Genomic DNA, 15,611 nt, shown 5'->3' on the forward strand with positions numbered 1-15,611 from the left:
TATATGGTTTACAATTAATTAGATCTTATTTGTGGGTCTCAGATACAACCTTAAATTCTGCTTAAATGGAATCAATTATCCAAACATAAATAATGGTTACAAAAATAAAAACAGTCATTAAAGTACAGTATACAAACCTTTAAAAACAAAACTAAATTAGTGTGTGTGTGTGTGTGTGTGTGTGTGTGTGTGTGAGCGCATGTGTGTGTGTTTGAACTATCTTAAAGAATAAAGAGTACTTTCAAGTAAATGTCTACAAGACCTAAGGGGAAAATATGAAAATAGTTCCTTGTGAATAATAAACCTCTAGAATATGCCTTGTAGGGTACACTGTAAAAGAATAAGATGCCTAGTGGTAAAAAAAAAGAAGCTGGGGGGGAAATGTTGTCTATGAGTAAGCTCCCATCTGCCCAAAAGTCAACTAGGATAAGTAGTTTATAACAAAGCAAATGAAAAAACAATTGTAGTATCTTATATTAAATAAAAACCTTTATATTACCTTCTATTTTTAAGCTCTCATAAAACAGTTGTGCTTTTTTCTGTTTTTAAATGGACCCTTTAAGTTAAAAACAGACATATTTCAGAGACTTACAGGGATGGGTGGAGGGGAAGTAGAAGGTTTTACCCTATCCTTTCTCTTTCCTGGTTTCCCAGGTATTTTAAAAGAAGAATGCATCAGAGTTGAGTTCTCCACAAAAACATTATATTGACTGATGAAAGATCACTAAATTGATATTAAGAAAGTAAGTGAACCCACTGAACAGAACTCTTCACCTATCTGAGTATGGACTTAGTTTAATTTTATGGTTATATAGCAAACATATACAATTTATAAATTGTTCCCATTGCCTCTCTAATGAACAAGTCATACTAATAAGAGCCTAATTCAATGCACCATCACCATCCCCAGGGTCTCTTTCAACATGGTTCAGTGTGCTCCCTGCCATACTTCCAAATGGAGAAGACAGTATTGTTATCCAAAAGGCAGCCTGACAACTTACAAAGTAAAGGGGAGTTTGAGAAAAAAGTATGTTGTAGGCAATTAATGCCTGTATATTGTGACTATTTAAAAAAGCTTTGATAAATTTTATTATTCCACAAAACAACAGCTTAAAAATCAATCCAATATTTCTTTTTTTTCTTAATATGATATAAGGTCACTTTTAGCCTGTCAATATCAAAGTGAATGTGACCATATGCGAGACACTTTTGTAAAGGGTAATAATTGACTGATGGCTCTGGCAATGGGGTAGAGATTGAAGCTCTCAGTGACAAGGGTTTAGCCATTCAGCTAAACCTGGAATTAATTTCCAGGACACATTCCATGAAAAGTGCCATATAATTTTAAACTGAACCTATTTTTTTTTTTAATTTTTTTTCAACGTTTATTTATTTTTGGGACAGAGAGAGACAGAGCATGAACGGGGGAGGGGCAGAGAGAGAGGGAGACACAGAATCGGAAACAGGCTCCAGGCTCTGAATTATCAGCCCAGAGCCTGACGCGGGGCTCGAACTCCCAGACCGCGAGATCGTGACCTGGCTGAAGTCGGACGCTTAACCGACTGCGCCACCCAGGCGCCCCAAACTGAACCTATTTTTTAAACAGATTTATTGAAGTATAATTTTATATATGATATATATATATTCTATATAGGTTATATTATTTGTGCTATATTCTATATAATTATATGCTATATATACATAAATTATGTGTTATATATGTATAATTCATTATATGTTATATAAAGTATAACAAAATATTGTACACATTTAAAGCATAGGATTTTATGAGATTTAACATGTGTATGCATACTGGTATTTTTAAAATTTTTTTGACGTTTTTATTTATTTTTGAGAGAAAGAGAAAGAGAGAGAGAGAGAGCATGTAAGCAGGGAAGGGGCAGAGAGAGAGGGAGACACAGAATCTGAAGTAGGCTCCAGGCTCTGAGCTGTCAGCACAGAGCTTGATGTGGGGCTTGAACCCATGAATTGTGAGATCATGACCTGAGCTGAAATTGGACGCTTAACCAACTGAGTCACGTAGGCACCCCATCATATGTATGTACTTTGAAACCATCATCACAATCAAGATAATGAACATGTTTATTATGTTTATTCATGCCTCAGGTATACGAGTTCCTGTATCTCCAAATCCTTGCTAACATTTGGTATGATCAGTCTTTTAGATTTTAGACATTCTAATAGGTGTATATCTCATTATGATTTTAATTTGCATTTGTATAATGACTAATGATGTTGAGCACATTTTCATGTGCTTATTTATCATTCATAATCTTTTTTGTTGAGGTACCTGCTCAAGGGGTGCCTTGGTGGCTCAGTCAGTTAAGCGTCTGACTTCAGCTCAGGTCAAGATCTCGCGGTCCGTGAGTTCGAGCCCCGCGTCGGGCTCTGGGCTGATGGCTCAGAGCCTGGAGGCTGCTTCCGATTCTGTGTCTCCCTCTCTCTCTGCCCCTCCCCCATTCATGCTCTGTCTCTCTCTGTCTCAAAAATAAATAAAACGTTATAAAAATTTTTTTTGAAGTATCTGCTCAAATATTTTTGGTCAAAGTGCAGAGGGTTGTTTGCTTTTTTACTGTTGGGTTTTGAAAGTTCTTTAAATATCATGGATATAAAAAAATATTCTGGATATAAGCACTTCAACAGATATGTGATTTGTAAATATTTTCTTACATTCTGGTTTGTATTTTCACTTTCTTAACAATAGGTTTAGAAGCGCAAAACTTTCTAATTTGGGTAAATCACATCATTTTTTTTTTCTTTGAAGCACCGTGCTTTTGGTATATATTTAAGAAATATTTGCCTAACCTAAGATCACAAGAACTTTCACCTATGTTTTCTTTAAGAAGTTTTATAGTTTTAGGTTTTTCATTTATGTCTATGACTATTTTGAATTAATTTTTATATATCATGTCAGATATGAGTGAACACTTACTTTTTTGAATATGGATACCAATTTTACTAGCATCATTTGTTATATATTGTTATATTTTGTCCACTGAATTTCTTTTTTGCAACTTTGACAAAGTCAGTTGTTCACACAACTGACGTGTGAGTTGTTTTCGGGCTTGCTATCCTCCTTTAATCTGTTGGTATATTTATCTTTATGCCAGTATCTTGATTCTTGCAATTTTAAAATAAGCCTTGAAATCAGAAAGTGTTAGACTTCTAAATTGGTTCTTTTTGAATGATTTTGGCTACTGTAAGTCCTTTGCACTTACACAGGGATTTCAGAATCAGCTTGTCAAATTGTACCAAAAAAAGTAATGCTAACATTTTGATTACGACTGCATTTTATCTTTACACCAGTATGGGGACACTTGACATCTTAACAATGCTAACTCTTCCAATCATTGTAGAGCCTCCCATTTATTTAGGTCTTCTTTAATTTCTATTAGCAGGATTTTGTAGTTTTCAGGATGCATGTCTTTCACATCTTTGTCAGATTTATCCCAATTTCATGTGTTTGCTGCTTAATTTTAATACAATATGATATATTTACTTCAGTTTCCAGTTGTCTATTGCCAGCATATAAAAAGTATAATTGACTTTTATAAGTTGATCTTGTATCTTGCAACTTTGCTAATAAATTCATTTATTATTAAAAAAAAATTTTTAGTATTTATTTTTGAAGGAAAGAGAGACAGAGTGTGAGCAGGGGGAGGGCAAAGAGAGAGGGTGACACAGGCTCCAGGCTCCGAGCTGTCAGCGCAGAGCCAGACACGTGGCTCGAACTCACATACCGCGAGATCATGACCCAGGCGCCCCTAACCTCATTTATTATTTAAAGTAGAATTTTGACAGGCCATGGCCAGGATTAGGTGAATTAGGCAACCTCCAGAGGTGCATAATTTAAGGATTACAAGAAAAGTTGGTAATGAAGATAAACACTATTTTAATGCAATATTTTAAGAAATAAAATATGAAAACAACAGCCTATAAGGTAGCTTCCTGGTTTTGTAAATAAAGTGGTTTTTATTGGTACATTTAATCATATTTTCTACATAAACAATCATATCCTCTGTGAATAAAGTTTCACTTTTTCCTTTGAAATCTGCATATCTCTTTGTTGTTGTCACTCTTTTATTTAAACAAATAAACTCTAGCAGAAATGTGGAATAGAAGTGGAGAGAGCAGATATCCTTATCTTATTTCTCTTGGGAAGAAAATATTCAGTCTTTCACCATTAACTAGGATGTTAGCTGTAGGTTTTTGTTTGTTTTGTTTAATTGTTCTCACCAGGTTAAGGAATTACCTCTCTATTCTTAGTTTGCTGAAATTTCTTTTAAATTAAAAACAGATTTTTGGATTTCTTCAAATGTTTTTTATTTGGTTTATGGAGATAATTATATAATTTATGTTGTTCTCATTGTTATTATTTAGTTTGTAATTTATGTGAATTACAATATTTTCAAATGTTAAACCTACTTAGAATTCTTGGGATAAACCTCATTCGGTCATGATGAGGTCATTATATTCTTTATATATTATTGAATTCTATTTGTTAAAATTTGTTTAGAACTTTTGCATCTATGTTCATGAAGGACAATGGTCTATACTCTCCTTTTCTTGTCCTGTCCTTGTCTAGTTGTAATAAGGTGTTCTCACCATAGATTTAGTTGGGAAGTATTCGCCCTGTTTTACTTTTCTGAAAGTGTGTGTGTAGAACTGGCATTATTCTTTCTTTCTTTTTTTTTTAACTAACAATCAATTTATTAAAAAGGTCGATTTAAGCATCTGCTATGGTGACTTCCACCTCAACTCCTGGCTCAATACTGATGGAAGTAATCTGTCTAACAATCTCAGAAGGACTGCGCAAATCAATGAGTAGATCGTTGATCCTCATCTTTAAAACGATCCCAAGTCTTAGAACCTTTACCACAAGGAGTTTTCTTGTAGTGATTCTCAGTTTTGGCAGGCATCCGAAATGGTCCTTTCACTTTGAGATTCTTTTCCTTTGTGCCTCTGATCAAGTCAGCACATACATTCTCCAAAGATTTCACGTTGCGGCTGGTTAGAGTAATTCTAATCTGGTGAATGGCCACCTCTGATTCCACGGGTGTCTTCGGGCCATGGCTTCCTGACTGACTTATTCCTCAGCAAGAGAGAACAGCAGTGAGTTGGGAGCAGGGGCAGAGCCTGCAAAGCTCCGCTCTAGCTGTGACCATGTCTTCCTCAAAGAGCTGGAATCATTCTTTCTTAAAGGGTTGGTGGAATCTACTCAGGAAGCCATCTGGGTCTGTAGTTTTCTTCATGGAAATGTTTTGACCTATAAATTCAATTTCTTTAACATTATTGCTTCTTGACTAAGCTTTGATAGTTTTCGTCTTTCAAAAGATCTGTCCAGTTTATTTACATAAATCGTTTATAACATTCTATAATTTTTCCTTTAATATCCGTAGAATCTGCAGTGGTGTTACTTCTTTCATTCCCTATATTGATAATTTGTGTTTCTTGTCTCCTTTTTTCTTCAGTCTGTTTTATTAATTTTGGCTGTCTTCTTAAGGAATCAGCTTTACTTTCCTTGATATTCTCTATTTTGAGAGAGAATACTGTTTTCTAACTTACCAATTTCCTCCACTGATATTCATTATATCCCTTATTTGAGTTTAGTTTATTCTTCTTTTTCTACATACCTTGAATGAACTGAATTCTTTAAAATTATTGATACTTCTTTTGTGGCACAGAATATGGTCTATTTTAATAAATGTTATGGACATATTTGAAAAGATAGTATATTCTGTTACCATTGGATGGCATGTCCTATTAATGTCAGTCAGATGGGTTGATAGCATTTTTCAAATCTTGAATGACCTCCCTTCATTGTTTTATTAATGATTTATAGGTAGGTATAGAAATAAACTGTGATTCTGAGTTTTTCTATTGCTCCTTGCTGTTCTATTAGTTTTTGCTTCATGTTATCTTAAGATTTTGTTACTAGGTGCATAAACTTAAGGATTGCTATCACCTGTGGATGAACTGACCATTTCATTATAATAAAATGCTCCCTTTTTGTCCCTGGCAATATTCTTTGCTTTGACATCTACTTTGTTTTTTTTTTATTAATATTATAAGATTTTATTTGATTAGAGTTAGCATGGTACATCTTTTTCCATTGCTTCAATTTTCTTTTTGTGTCTTTATATTTAAAATTATTTTTCTTGTAAGCAGTATATACACAGTAGAGTCATGCTTTTTCATCCAATCCGAAAATCTCTGCCTTTTAATTGGGAATGTTTCAACCATTTACATTTCATATGATTATTGATATGGTTAGGTTTTACTCTATCATCTTACTACATGGTTTCTATTTGTGTCATCTCTTCTTTAGTACAGTTCTCTTTTTCTGCCTTCTTTTGGTTTAAGTACTCTGTATGATTCTATTTTATAACTCTACTGTTGCTTTTTAGCTATAATTCAGATGCATTATTTTATTAGTTGTTTAGAGCTTCAATTGCACATAATTATCACAGTCTACCTTCAAGTGATACAAAACTTTACATAATTTGTTAGGAGCTTACATTAGTATAATTCATTTTATTCCTCACAACTCTTGTACTTTATTGTCATTTTACCTTTATATATTTTATAAACCACACAGTCTTATATTTTTGTTTAAACAAACAATTCTCTGCTAAAGTGAATTAAATAAGAAGAAACAAAATCATATATTTACGTATGTAGTTACAAATCCTGGTATTCTTCCTTTCTTTGTGTAGATCCATATTTCAACCTAGCAGCATTTTACATTCTGTCTAAAACAGTTTTTAAACATTTCTTGTGGTGCTGATCTCCTGATGATGATTTTATTTTGGCTTTTCGTGTTTGAAAAAGTATTTATTTCACCTGTATTTTTGAAAGATATATTGTTGAATTTTGAAATCTACATTAACAGTTGTTGACCTTTTATTTTCTTTCAGCACTTGAAAGTTGTTGTCTTCTAGCGTGCATTGTTTCTGACAACAAATCAAAACAGTGACTTTTATATTTGTTCTTCTGTAAAGAATATGCGTTTTTCTCTGATTTCAAATTGTTTCTTTATCATTGGCTCAACTAATTTAATTATGATGTATTCCTTGGTATAATTTTCTTCATGTTTCTTATGCCTGGAGTTCAAGTTTCTTGTTTTTTACTTGTTTGTTTGTTTTGCAGGTGGAAAGGCTTATAGTTTTATGCAAAACTGGGAATTGGAGCCATTTTGTTTCTTCAAACTTTGAAAACTCCAGTATATATCAGGCCACATGAAGTTGTCCCTAGCTCACAAATGGTATATTTACTCCCCACTCTCCAACCACCCCCCATGCATTTTAATTTGGATAGTTTTTATTGCTATTATCTTCAAGGTGACTAATCATTTCTTCTGCAGTGCCTAATATGGTGTTATTAGTTACCAGTGTATTTTTCATCTTATTCATTGTAGTTTTCATTCTGGAAGTCTGATTGCATTTTTTGTTTTGTTTTGATTTTGATTTTTAAAATTTTTTAAATGTTTACTTATTTTTGAGAGAGAAAGGTGGGGGGGAGGGGCAGAGAGAGAGGGAAATACAGAATCCAAAGCAAGCTCCAGGCTCCAAGCTATCAGCACAGAGCCGACAAGGGGCTCAAATCCACGAACTGTGAGATCATGACCTGAGCTGAAGTTGGATGCTTAACTGACTGAGCCACCCAGGTGTCCCACATGATAGGTAATTTTTAGTTGAATGCCAGACACTGTGAATTTTATCTTATTTGGTCCTAGATATTTTTGTATACCTATATTCTTGAGGTTTGTTCTGAGTTGCAGGTTACTTGGAAATATTTTGATCCTTTCAGATCTGGCTTTTAAGAGTTGTTGGGCATGACTAAAGCAGTGCTAAGCCTATGGCTAATTGTGAATCATGGGGTTTTCCAGTCTGGCTGGCAGGAAGAGTCATTATTCCCAGATCCTTTTAAGAATTGAGTACTAGTTCCTCTAATCCATTCAGAAAGTTCTTTCTGCAGTCTCTTGTAATTTACTCACATGCATGAGCTGATGTACTCTGTTGAACACTCAAGAGGGACCTTCTGCAGGTCGCTGGAGTACTCCCTGCATGCAGCTCTCTGCTTTCTGGTGTTCTATCTTGTGAATTCTAGCCACCTTGGTTTCTCTGGACTTTCAGCTTTGTCTCCTCAACTCAGAGAGATTTCTGGGTTCTTCTCCCTGTAATGTGGCCTGGAAACATTCTAGAGCATTGGCAGAGCTCATTCCTTTGTTTTCCATCTCTCAGTGACCACTATCTTTATCGACTGTTGTTCCAGGTCTTAAACACTGCTGTTTCATATATTTTATACCTTATTTTATGTTGCTGTTTCAGGTGGGATGGTAAATCCAGTCCCCATTACTCCATCTAAACTGTAGCTAATGTTTTCTTTTAAGGAACTAGGAATATCCTATTCAAAAAAAAAAGAAAAAAAAAATACTTGGCTACATGAAGCCAGAAACTAATCACAGAACTATGAGCTTCATTATGCATTCTGATTCATTTTGGCTACTCTTGTTTGTAGAATTAAACACATTTTAATTTTTCTCTTTCTGTGCTGATACTAATAACTGCCATTATTTAAGTCTTGTTTTAATTGGAAACTAAGTCAAAAGAATGAGTGATATTAAAGCACAGAAGTATAACAAATAAAACACTGAATAAAGATCAGAAGACTTTACATTCTATATTACATATAACAAATTCAAGATTATAAGTATCACTAAAAAGCATATTTAGTGAGCTAGTTTTTAATTTTTTAGTTGGTAATTATTTCTAAAATAGTAACTTGTATATGCACTGTTAGTTCACAAATGATTTGCAAATCAACTGGCAATATACTTCAAGAGCTATAAATAGGCTGTTACCTTTGACTTGCCAAATCCCCCTCTCAGAATATTTCATGAAAACTAATTATTACTTTACGAAGGAATAAAAGCTAAATGCATAAAGGTATCCTATGCAATATTATTTATAGTGGTGAATAACTTCAATGTGCCAAACAAGATATGTATAATATCTCATTTAATCTTTACAACAACCTCTGGGAATAGTTCTTGTTATCACACAGATGAGGAAGCAGACTCTGAGAGCATCAACAAACAGCAAGTCAGAGTTGATGCTGAGATTCAAATCTATTCTGACTTTAAACCTCATACCATTAGCTCTTAGACTCTATCAACTCTAGAAAATGAAAACAGAGATTTGTTAGGATAACTGGACATGGACTGTTTTACATCAATCCACCCTAACTTTTTAAGTTTCCACTATTATTATGATTAATTTTTATTTTATTTTTTTGTACACTAGATAGATCTTTTAAAAAATCAATAAAGTAATGTCAGCAGATAACCGTCCTGGATTTTAGTAAAGGAGGGAGGCTGGGAAGTATCTATATTCTCTAGAATTCATGAACGATGTTAGAAAATCACTACTTAAGCTCTGGTGTAAAGAAAGAAGGAGTTTCCTGGGGATATACTAGACTTCCCTTCAATATTTGCTCCAGCAGTTTCCTAATTTATTTAAAATAAATCAACATGGGAATGTGTAGAAATTGACAGAAACAGAGAATTGACAAGCTCAAAAAATTCCAGAGGGAACAAAGAAGGAATCCCTCCAGTGCAGGGATGCTTACATTTCTGTTGGTGAATATCCTTTTCAGAACATGAGGGGGAAAGAGCGAAGGTGATGTTTATGCTTTATAAGCTCTGTATTAAGAAAGTAATGGTTTAATAAAAAATGAAAGCAAAAGTTAACAACCCTATACTGGTCATCATTGGCCTGAAACATATATATTGTAGTTTTACCTGTTACTAAATTTTATTCTTCTAAACAGATTGAGAGGGGATAACAAAATCCCCATATTTCTAATGAGTAAGACTTAGTTATAAATAATCCAAAGAAAAGAAAGCCTGCTTCTGCTGAGTCAGCCTTTGTGGTGCCTATAGGAAGACTGCAGCAGTTATGGGGTAATGAATACCCACTGAATAAGCAGTAAGCATCCTCCTTGCTTAGAGGACACCTAGATCTGACTCAATCCCTTGACTCCCTATTTTCAAATACAGAACTTAAGATGGGACCAGGTAACAGTTCAAACCAAGGTCCACATTGAGTCACCGACATTGTTCTCTAAAGTCAGCTATAAAATGTCTTGAGCTAGGACTAGTGACAAAATAATGGTTGGCTGATGACAGACTTCTTTCTTTGTCTAATAAAAAGATTTTGCTTTCCTTTTTGAGAGTCTGTGGTTAAGAGAGCTCAATATAATTGACCTATCTGAGTGGGTGGGTAAAGGAGAACTGAAATGACATATTACTCTTAATTCCTCAGGTTCTTTAGTGCCAAGTGAAATACCTCTTCAAGGTGTAATGGAAAGATTTCCAGCACCAATGACTTCACTTACTAGCCGCGTGACACAGTGCCCTGTGCAATGCCATATTTATAAAAGTCAGTCTCCTCATCTATAAAATGAGGAAAAACTCTGCTTCACAGATACATAAAGCCCTAAGTACAGGCCCTGGCACATATAAAAGGCTCTTGAGCTCTGATACAGGACTTTTATAAATATGTAATGATATATGTCAATGGTCATGAATGATACTGGTTTTATATGCAGTAGGATGAATTGATGAACTTTATAAAAAATATGCACACACACCACATACATATATACATATGTATACACACACACATACACACACACACACACATTCACACTCACACAAATGGATATTCACTGTATCCATCCCAGAATTTCTGAAATGACTAAACTAGGACAGAGCCTAACCATAAATACCTTTTCTGAAGTTCCACAAGAGATTCTAATATGCAACCAGAGCTGAGAAGCACTGGGCAAAAGTTCTTAATCTGAGGTCCATAGAATTCTTGATAGAATACAGGAAATTCGTGAACTAGGATGGAGAAAAACTTAGACCTTTATTTTTATTTTCTTTATTTTCACTAACCTCCTGCTGTAATTTAGCATTTCCTCAGGAATGCAACAAACCATAGTAGGGCTATTGATAACCTGGGACTTTGCACCAACAGAAGCCACAGAAAATCACCTTAAAGTTGCTTCAGATATCTCAAGGTGTCACTGATGGTCACCATTATGTTAAAATTCCAGTAGTTACTACATCCGCCACTAGATTGTGTTTTAGTGACTTTATTAAAGAGTAACGTGCATTACTATACTGTATTTGTAAAAATATATTGAGCATTCATTTTCATACAAAAGGAATCCTTTGCAAACTGTTGAATTGGGTTTTACACATTCAAAAACATTCTGAAGAAAGGCTGTTAGGCTTTGGTAGGGTGTATAAGGAGTCCAGGGCACACACACGGGGTTCAGAATTCTGTATTTAGAGGATAATTGGTCAGGAAAGCACTTTCAGGAATGCTGATGAAGAGCAACTTGTTTGGAATCATTTTGAACTTAATGTGTGCAATGCTGATTTCTCAGTAATGAACTGAGGAAGGGTTTCAGTAGAATGAGGTGTATTGTAATTGAAGTATATTTACATATCAATTGTTCTTCCTTTATTAATTTCTCTAACAAAGCCATCACTCCCTTTTCTATCTTCACCAGCCAATTCGCTGCTGAATCCCTATCTTTTGCCTAACTCTTACTTTAGCTGCCACAAATGATAGAAAATGTCAGTCTTTGTTTGCTAATTCAGTGCATTCAGACAAAATGCAGCATGTATTTTTTTGGTTAAAAAAATTGCGAAGCTTAAAATATATGGTTTCTAAGGCTTTTGCAGTGAGAATGAAAGGATTCACTTAAAATTGATTTCTGTAAGCCCTAATTATACAGTACATTTCATAATAAGCATTGCAAAATCTCAGCTTAGGAACAAAAAAAAAACTCTTAGTAATAAACTGTCACTACAATCATCAGTGTGCCAAATTTAATTCACAGATAAATAAAAAGAAACCTTGAAAGCCGGGCAGAAGTCTAGTATAAAGTGTAGGCTTTGGTATAACTCTGTGCTAGTTAAGGAACAAGCCTTTACAATATATTTCAGGGGTCTCAATGCCTTTCTAGTCAAGGTGTTCTTCCAGCTGTCTCCTCCAGTTCATGGTCAACTGGTGTCTACTCTCTCTGGAAAGAGAGATACTAGCTGCTGCTGCTATCAGCTGACCTACATCCCTTCTCCACAACCCCCAGGACAATTTCTTTTTCAGAAAAGTTACCCCTTGCTTAGAAGCTGCCACACTGGGTTGAATTACCCGATCCCTGTCATCAAAGGTGGCAGCCACGCACTTGAGAATGATGTGGGAAAACTCCAGTGAGAGTGATAATTAAACTTGGAAAATGAAGGGTCACCTTCTTTCGTTCAGCTCATTGGGTTTGGCATCAGAGTAATTCCAAAACAGTGGGGGATATTCTACTCGCAGCATGGCAATATCTAGGTGCAACACATTATTTCTCTGGGTTCAAATGGGAATGCCATTTTAATTGTATTTAAAATGTTATCGTTGATATGGAGGATAAAAGTGTTAGAAATTAGTTCTAAGGATAAAAAAAGAATAATGAGTATAATCTCAATGGCGAAAGAATTAGAAACAAGAAAAGCATGCATTGTTTTCTCAGAAGGAAAAAGCATATAGGAGGAGAAAACTGTTTCCAGGGAAATTTTGAAAAGAACATTTAAATGTGCTTCTTCTTTCTACTTGACTGTGGAATCACAAAGCAAGAGTTTCATCTCAGCTTTCTCGTCTACTTACTGTCATTTCTTGGAGGCCACTGTATAATATCTCACTCCTGCCCAAAAGAGAGTAGAGTTTGAGACAAGCCAATGGCAGGAGTTCTCTTCCAGGAAAAGGGATTTTTTTTTCAGATACTATGGCTTATCTAAATACTATAGAAGCAATATCTGGAGAAATTATATTTCATCCTCTTATGTTGCATTAAAAAGTAATACTGAAATTTTAAAGGCCTGAAATGATACTGCACTTTGTGCACTAGAGAACACTATAATTAGACAGGAGCACAGATGCTAAAAGCAAGTTTCAAGTTCAAATTCTGGTTTCACCATGTAGAATAGTCCCCCTTTATCTATGAGGGATACATTGCAAGACCTCCAGTGGTTACCTGAAACCATGGATAGCACTGAACCCTTTATAAACCATGCTTTTTCCTATATATACATACCTATGATAAAGTTTAGTTTATAAATTAGGCACAATAAGAAATTAGCAACAAAAGCTAAGAATAAAATAGAACAGTTATAACAACACACTGTAATAAAAGTTATGTGCATATGGCTTCTCTCTCTCTCTCAATATTGTACTGTATTCACTCTCCTTCTCATGATGATGTGAGATGATAAAATGCCTATGTGATGAGATAAAGTGAGGTGAATAACATAAGCACTGTGACAAAGTTTAAAGCAACTACTGACCATCCAACATCAGAAGGAGGATCATCTGCTTTCAGACTGGGTTGACTCCTGGTAACTAAAACCATGGAAACTGAAAGGGGAACCGAGGAATAGCTCTGCAACCCTGGGCATGTAACGTTACTTCTTTGTTTCCTATCAGTTTCCTCTCTGTGAAATGGGGAAAGTAATAGTACCTATCTTATAAGATTATTTAAAGATTGAGTGTTAAAATACATAAGGCATTTATAACAATACCAACATCAGTTTAATATTATAAGAGCTCACACTTATTATTTTTGCTATTATTTTACGGTTGTTCAGTACCTAGTATAATACTTAAAACCTGTAGATGGTGTTTAAAAATACATTAATAATTCTTCTTATATTTGACCCACTTTTTGTCCCTGTCTTTCTGAGAAAAGCTTCCCACAAGATTTTGGCCCTTTAAAAAACAAATAGCTCAACATAATTGTTTACTAGAGTTAATTGCATAATGTGAACATAGAGTATTTGCAGCATCAATTTCCGAAAGTGAAAAATTCCTGAAGAACAGAATCTACAGATATCATATGGGTATTGATAGTTCCCTTTATATATGAAGGTTTGACTTGAGGATGATTAATTTTATTCTATGTGTGTATATTTTGTTTCAAGGTAAGAGAGCTTTGAACCAATTAGAATACTCTAACACAACAACAACTTAATGGGTTAGGCAAGAGAATGAAATAGAAAGTCCCTTTATAAGATTTTTGAATTTATCAGTTTGTGGGAAAACATCCACACATTTCATTAGATTTTAAAATATCTATCATTAGAGTACTTAAAACATTCCAATTTGTCTTTGAATCTTTTCTACAACACAAAGACACACATTGTCCAAACCTCAACTTCCATTCATCACCAGCTCTGAGACAGAAAATGATGGGGGGGGGGGGGAGCAGATAATTGTGTGTGTGTGTGTGTGTGTGTGTATGTGTGTGTGTGTGTGTGTTGTGTGTATGCATATGTGTATCAGAGTGAGAGAGGGGGAAAAAGAATCAATGAATTAAGAACAACTCTAACCATCTACTGAAGAGAAAATACTACCTATAGGTTAAAAAACTACTGGCGACATATAAAAATCCATAAAGAAATGAAATATATGTAATCTTTGTGCACAGTACTTTTAAAGAAAGGGCTTTATAAAAGATAGTGACTCATTTAGTATAAAGGTATTAAAATTATTTGGTAAATTATTTCCCACTGAAAAAACATAAATAAACTATATAAGAAGATATTCTGCTTCTGCCTCAGGTTTATATTTAAAATTATTTATAGCCTGCAATTTCTTCCTAAGGTCATCACCTTCATAAATACTAGCTACATACAGTGAAAACCAAGTCAATAAAATGAGGATTTCATTTCTCTTCCTCTGCTTATGTAGATACTTCTTCCATCTGCATGGCACCCATTTATAACAAAGCCTCACATTGTGTGGATTTTTATGAGTTCTTGAGCTTTTCTTTCTTTTTTATCTTTCTATGCATCAGCAAAGCAACTGGCAGATTCTTTAATAAAATATATTATACACATTAATATTTATAAGCCTATGAATTGGATGTTTAAATAAACATTCACCAACTTATGCCAATTCTTTTGTTTTAGACGTTAAATCACACTTACATTGTCTGGAAAGTCAGCTTTTAGTTCGGTGACACTTTGACACCAATATGCAGCCGTTTTTTCACTGATGAGCTCAATATTCAGGAAGGAGCTTTGTCCAGGGCCATACATGGGGCCAGAGGTAGTCCCCCGGATGATTCTAGGCGAAACATTTGTCACGATGTCCTGATAAAAGAGTAAAGATATTGGGTCTCCTTTTGACCAAGAAAAACTACAATCTTTATTCGATGCTCATTTCTATATGACAATATTTTACCAAGTCCTTTCTCACATTTTTAGAGAAGAATTTTAAAAATATATTTTAAATTACATGTGAATATAAACTACTTCCAAATGAAAGAGTAAACAAAGTATTTGTCAGCTTTATTTAAATTACTTTCTGTAATTGTAAGGTTAGCATCTTAAAAAAATATGTAAATTCATTTTATTGGTTTTGGGCATACATATTTTAATTTGTTTGCAATTAAATAATAAATAAAAACCTGATAAGTAAAATGTAAGAATATCGTTTCAGTCTAGTTAATCCAAATACCTTCAATGACATTTT

The 15,611-nt window shown here is 34.3% G+C and overlaps 1 protein-coding gene across 1 annotated transcript in view; it reads right to left on the reverse strand.

Moving 5' to 3' along the window:
- Positions 1–15,611, reverse strand: part of DPYD (dihydropyrimidine dehydrogenase) — an 852,446-nt gene that overhangs the window by 325,442 nt on the left and 511,393 nt on the right. Inside the window, exon 14 of the mRNA XM_045478381.1 lies at positions 15,065–15,229. Within this exon, the coding sequence (XP_045334337.1) occupies positions 15,065–15,229 (165 nt within the window). The remainder of the gene's footprint in view (positions 1–15,064; positions 15,230–15,611) is intronic.

Source organism: Leopardus geoffroyi, chromosome C1 (genome assembly GCF_018350155.1).
Source record: "Leopardus geoffroyi isolate Oge1 chromosome C1, O.geoffroyi_Oge1_pat1.0, whole genome shotgun sequence".
Taxonomy (NCBI): domain Eukaryota; kingdom Metazoa; phylum Chordata; class Mammalia; order Carnivora; family Felidae; genus Leopardus; species Leopardus geoffroyi.